Raw genomic sequence first — 6,942 nt, 5'->3', positions numbered from 1 at the left:
TGTATAAATATTGTCTTATAATATTATTGAATATTATGTAATAAATAAAATTATATAAAATTATTATTATTAAATATATGTATATATATTTATTTATAATAATATATAGAATTTATGTAAATTAAAACATTAACATTTTCTTGACCTATTTTATATAAAATATAAAAAAAAATTAAACAATTACTATAGATTTTAAAACAATGATTTAAAAAAAATTTTTTTTTTTTAGTTCAGACATAAAAAGAAATGAGTGCTTTGGTATTTTCCATCCCAAATTCATATTTCAGTAGGAAATTAATCAACACTAATAAACTTTTCTTGTCAAACCCTTTTATGAGGTCTTTAAGTCAGATTAAAATACAAATGTATATTTAAATTAATTTAAATGTATAATAAATGACTAAACCATTTACTAAATTTACAATATATAAATATTCATTGTAATTATGTATGCATATATAAGTCGTTAAACCAGCTGTATATGTGTATATATATATATATTCCTGTGTTTATTTTGCTGAATGAATGAATGAGTGTTTGGTGCGTGTCAGACACTGTAAGAGTCGGCTGCCAGTAATTAAAGCTCCGCACTAATTAGCGTGTGAATGTAATAACTGTGATCTGTGTGGTTTTCAGAGAATCTCTCTGATCAGCAGCTTCGCTTCATCACTGTTTCTGGGCGATTACGCTGCGATCGACTACAGCGACGGTACTTCATTCAGCAGTCTTTTTGCACTAAATATGATCTTGCAGTTCTTTCAGCTCCTTCCCCTCTCAGATCTCAGATCGCAGATCGCATTTGCAATGTCAAGAAATGATGCATTATAAATAACCTGCGCATGGTTTTCTATAAAACCGTGATCAGATGACGTCTGCGGTCCGTTATGAGCTGAAATATTAAGCTGTGAATTAAGAAGCTTTTAGAAGCTCCTCTCTAGATCTGAAGTGTTTGTAAATAAACTGCATTGAAGCTCACACAGACATATTTAAATTAATATAAATTATAATATAAGTTCTATATAAATATATATGCATTTTATATAAAAATAAGTGTTGTTTTGTATTATGTTTTATATAATGTGTATATATTAATATGTATTTAAATAATTGAAATTGTAATTTTTATATGTATATATTTATTTTATATATAATATATGTGTATGTATTATAATAAATTACAGAATTTATATAAATCAATAATATTCTTATGTATATATTTTAAATAAAATATTTGCATATAATAAATATAATAATACTATTAAAATATAATATATTAATATTATATACAATTAAAATATGATATAATATACACTGCAACCTAAGTATTAATAAATACAGTATATATATATTAGTTTATACAATTTATATAAATTTATATTTTCTAGTATATATTTTATAAATAATATTTGTATATTTAGATAAATATTTGTTTATATTAAGTAATACTATACAATGTCCAATTCCGCATTTAAAATATGTATGTATATTTAAATTCATCTACTGTAGATTATAATGCTGGTGCTGGAATATTACAGTGTGAAATATTAAGAAGCTTTCAGAAGCATCTCTCTGTCCCTGAAGTCTTTATAACTAGACTGCATTGAATCTCTCACAGTCTGATGTGTGTTTACTGGCCGTGTGTTTGTGTTTCTATGAAGGCTCGGGGATGAATCTGATGGATATATTTGAGAAGCAGTGGTCCCGGGTTTGTCTGGACGCCGCAGCGCCGCAGTTAGCCGAGCGACTCGGAGACCTGACGCCGTCGACAGCCGTTCTGGTGCAATACACTCTTTTACTCGTAACAATATCAGTCTCAAGCCTCCGCTGTAAGCTGAACTGCTTCATTGTTTGTGTGTGTTCAGGGCTGTGTGTCTCTGTATTACACTGAACGCTATGGGTTTGCAGAGAGCTGTAACGTGGTGGCCTTCACTGGAGACAATCCTGGTAAACGAAGCGCTTCCGTCACTGTCAGTCTAAAGCATGGAGCAGGAACATGTTATACTGAACAAACGGGTGATGCATGTGTGGTTTTACAGTGTCTTTCTACATCTTATCGCTGCTGAGATCTGACTGACTGTAGATGGCAGCAGCAGCACACGAATGCAGTCTTTGCTTTGAGTCAATATATACTGTATGTACATATACATGCGTATATTTAAATTAATATCAGTTATTAACAATTTATATTAACTAATATATATATATACATTCACACTTACACACACACACACACACCTATATGTATATTCACACACGCACACGCACTCGCACGCACACACTCGTTCACACACACACACACACTCTCGCACACACTCACTCTCACACACTCACTCGCGCGCGCACACACTCTCGCACACACTCGCACACACACACACACACCTATATATATTCACACACACACACACCATAAAGAAGCATCCCGAGTCTCTCCTCAGCAGCATCCAAGAACCACTTCTTTACCTTGAAATAAAGAAAAGCACTTAATTAAAATTACATTGCTGATTAACATATAAAAACAAGAGTGTTAAAGATCAGCTTAATGTGGATAATGTTTAAGGACTTCCATCTTATTACATGCAAATGTATGAAATGGGAAAATCAGAATGCCAGCATTTATTTTTATTTAAAGTATATATAAACACACACACACACACCTATATATATTCACACATGCACTCGCACGCAAACACACACTTGCACACGCTCTCTCACACACACACACACTCTCGCACGCGCACACACACACACACCTATATATATTCACACACACACTCTCGCGCGCACACACACACACACACAGACACCTATATATATATACACGCACTCGCACGCAAACACACACTTGCACACGCTCTCACACACACACACACACACACACACACTCTCGCACGCGCACACACACACACACACCTATATATATTCACACACACACACACACTCTCGCGCGCGCACACACACACGCACTCGCACGCAAACACACACTTGCACACGCTCTCACTCACTCACTCACACACACACACACACACTCTCTCTTGCACACACTCACATACGCTCACTCTCACACACTCACTCACACACACATACATATAAATGTATAGAATTTATATACATTTGTAATAATTTATAGAATTTACAATACCAAAAACTTTTAAAAATGTTATAGTATATTTTTTATAAAGTATAAAATATAGCAAATATGCATGTATGTGTAAAGTAAATTAAGTAAACTTTTTATTTAAAATAATACTTTAGATAAATATAGTTTTATAAAAATGAACGGCAAGTATATGTATGTATTTTTTTTTTAAATTTATATAAATTATAACATAATATAATTCTATGGGTTATATACAATTAATAATGAATAAATTCACATTTTATTTTATATTATATAAAATATTTGTTAATAATAGTAATAATAATTTTTAATAATTATTATAAAATTAAGTAATTGTTTTTTTTTGTAAAGTATATTTTGAATATATACATGTTAATTTTAATTAATTCAAAATATAATACATTTAAATGGATAATTTTAAGACTCAGGACAGCAGATGAGCTGATGTGGTGAGAGCTTTGTAATTTATTCTTGTAGGAGGAGACCATGTTTTATGAAACTGCTAAAAAATGACGATGATGCATTCCAGTTGACGAAGTTAGTCGTTTCCATTTTGCTGAAATGGGTTTTCGTGATGTGTTGATATTAGTATTCAGGGCTCATTTTTCTCGGCTGCTGAAGCTCCTGTTAGCAGGTGATTTATTGAATGTTTTTTCCTGCAAGGCCATCAGCATCACCGCTGACCGGCTGCCGTTAAACTCCAGCGAGTCGCAGATGAGAACATGTCTGTAACTGTGTGTTCAGCAGTAACAGCCTCTTCCAAAACCTTTTCTTTGCCTTTCATAATATCAGAGACATCTTTATTAGCTTTCTGACATCCTTCCAGACTTCCTCTCTGGAGACGGTTTTATTTGTCTGATTTAATGAGCCGATATGTTTTTGGTTTCAGGATCTCTGGCTGGTATGAGGCTACGGGAAGGAGATCTAGCGGTGAGTGACTTTTTAATACGCATGTAAAAATGCAAAAACACTTTTATTAATCAAGGACATATTGAATTGTTCAAAAGCGACAGTAAAGACATGTATAATGTCACAAAATGTTTCTGTTTCAAATAAATGCTGTTCTTCTGAACTTTCTGTTCATCTGTGAATCCTGAAAAATAAAATGCATCACAGTTTCCACAGAAATATTGTGCAGCACGACTGTTTTCAGCATTGATAATAATCAGAAATGTTTCTCGAGCAGCAAATCAGCATATTATACTGATTTCTGAAGATCATGTGACACTGAAGACTGGAGGAATGATGCTGAAAATACAGCTGCGCATCACAGAAATACATTACAGTTTAACACATATTCACATAGAAAACAGCTGTTTTACATTACAATAATATTTCACATTTTTACTGTATTTTTGATCAAATAAATGAAGCAGAAGAGACGTCTTTCTAAAACATTAAAAATCTTACTGACACCAATTCTTAGAATGTTCAAAATAAACATTATAGTTTTGGGTGAAAATAGAGTTAGTAGAATGTTGCTAAAGAAACATTTATATAATTATAATAACGACAAGAAAAATGGACATTTTAACGTTCTTATTCATTATTTTAGGTAAAAAAAAGTTAGTAATAATTCTTAGAATATTAAAAATAAACGTTCAAATAAAGTTACATTTTGGGTGAAAGTAAAAGTTATAAATGTTGTAAGATGCTTTTTGTAACCTTTGAATAATGTTGTAATTATGAAAATAAAACTGGACATTTTAATTTGCTTAGAATATTACAAATAAACATATCGTGGGTGAAAATAAAGTTTGTAGAATGTTGCAAAAAACATTTTAGGAACCTTTAAATAAAATTATAAGGACAAGAAAATTGGACATTTTAACATTCTTAGAATGTTTAAAAAATTTTCAAGTAACATATTATTAATTTTAAACATTAAAAATATTTAATTAATATTTAATATTATTAAACATTAATATATTTAATAAAATGATAATAACCAATAATTTAAACAAAATAATAAATATTAATTTATATGAATTAAAATATAAATTTTCTGAGGCTTAGAATATTAAAAATAAACTTTAAAAATAATGTTATTTAAAGGTCCATAAAACATTATCGCAACATTCTAACTTTATTTTCACCCAAAATATTAATATTAAATATTAGTATATTTAATAAAATGATAATAAACAAAATAATAAATATTAATTAAAATATAAATTTTCTGAGGCTTAGTTGTTTGTGGAGTAGTTTGTGATGGACTGTAGTGTTCTGGTCTCTCCAGGTGAGTTTGGGCACCAGCGATACAGTTTTCCTGTGGATCCGGGGCCCCAGACCCAGCGTCGAGGGCCACATCTTCTGTAACCCGGTGGACTGCAGCGCACACATGGCTTTGATCTGGTAAAACACACACGGCTACCGGCAGTGTTGGGGAAAGTTACTTTTAAAAGAAATGCATTATAATATTGCGTTACTCTGCATAAAAAGTAACTAAGTAACGTAATTAGTTACTTTTTATGCAAAGTAATGCGTTACGTTACTTTTGCGTTACTTTTTAAATATTAGCAGGGCTTGATTGTTTTTAATATAAGAAGTTCTATGTAGTTCAAATGTAAAAGCCCTTTCACACCAAAAAGTGTAATGAATAAACCTCAGGCTGAAGCAAAAGTAAATGTGAGTGAGTGTCTGTCTGTCTATCTGTGTCTGTGTGTGTGAGTGAGTGAGTGTCTGTCTGTCTGTGTGTGAGTGAGTGAGTGTCTGTCTGAGTGAGTGTCTGTGTGAGTGAGTGTCTGTCTGTCTGTCTGTCTGAGAGTGTCTGTCTGTGTGAGTGTTTCTATGTGAGAGTGTGTGATGCTTACAAGATGCGTACAAAAATGGTCAAGATGTTATTTCACTGATTATAATTCAAGGAAATTGTTTTTAATGTAAAGAAAATGAAGACTTTTTTGCATTGTGCTCATTTTCCTCAAGTGTTTTTACTTTAATGAAAAGTATTTATATTGAATTTAATTTATTCTGATTTAAATAAATAAAACAATTATATTAATTTATATTGTAATAGTGTAAATAAAAAAAATCTGAATGCATTACAATAATAAGAAATTGAGGGCAATGAAGCTTTCATTTTATTTATGCAAAATATATTAAAATTGTTTTAATATAATTAAATATTTTTATTTTTATTTTGCTGTGAAATAAGTTCAGATAAAACACTTATGCTGTCTTTAATTTTTATCATTATGTAAACAAAAACATTGTAAAGTATTTGTTGCATTGCATTTAATTTATTCAGATCTAAATAAAAATCATCATAGTCATTTTTTTTATTTTTTATTTATCGTGAGTCATGAAAAATCTGAACACATTACAGTAATAAGAAATTGAGGATAATCTTTCTTTTTCTTTTGGTTTGAACTATAATTAATTAATTGTCTATTGTCTAATAATAGCTTATACATATTGATCTGCTACTTCAGTGTTTGATCTTGTGCTTTGAATGTATTAATTTTCATTAATGTATAACGAGAAAAATTAGATAAATATAAAGCTAATAAAGAAAATTTTAAATGTTTGTAAATTGTTTGTTGTACTTCGATTTATTCTAATTTAATATAAAATTTATATTAGTTTAGAGAAAATTACAAAAAGTGTAAGTAAAGCATCTGATTTCATTACACTAATGGGAAATTAGGGGTTAATGTTTTTAACGGTCCTAAAAAGAGGCTTCAATTTCTTTTATGTATTTATATAATTGAAATTAAATTCTATATTTTCTTACCGTAATTTTTATATCATTTTTTTGTCTAGAATTTGGTGTTAAATATGACATTTCTCTGTGAGATTTTACCAACTAGAAGATTAAGTTAAGT

General features: G+C 30.1%; 1 protein-coding gene across 1 annotated transcript in view; it reads left to right on the top strand.

The window, feature by feature from the left end:
- xylb (xylulokinase homolog (H. influenzae)) overlaps positions 1-6,942 on the top strand; it is a 31,695-nt gene that overhangs the window by 10,177 nt on the left and 14,576 nt on the right. The window contains exons 8-12 of the mRNA XM_016236858.1: positions 637-709; positions 1,659-1,777; positions 1,863-1,944; positions 4,008-4,048; positions 5,358-5,473. Of these exons, the coding sequence (XP_016092344.1) occupies positions 637-709; positions 1,659-1,777; positions 1,863-1,944; positions 4,008-4,048; positions 5,358-5,473 (431 nt within the window). The remainder of the gene's footprint in view (positions 1-636; positions 710-1,658; positions 1,778-1,862; positions 1,945-4,007; positions 4,049-5,357; positions 5,474-6,942) is intronic.

The sequence above is a fragment of the Sinocyclocheilus grahami genome, unplaced genomic scaffold (genome assembly GCF_001515645.1).
Source record: "Sinocyclocheilus grahami isolate Dianchi unplaced genomic scaffold, SAMN03320097.WGS_v1.1 scaffold499.1, whole genome shotgun sequence".
Lineage (NCBI taxonomy): Eukaryota > Metazoa > Chordata > Actinopteri > Cypriniformes > Cyprinidae > Sinocyclocheilus > Sinocyclocheilus grahami.
This window is presented reverse-complemented; position numbering and strand designations above follow the sequence as displayed.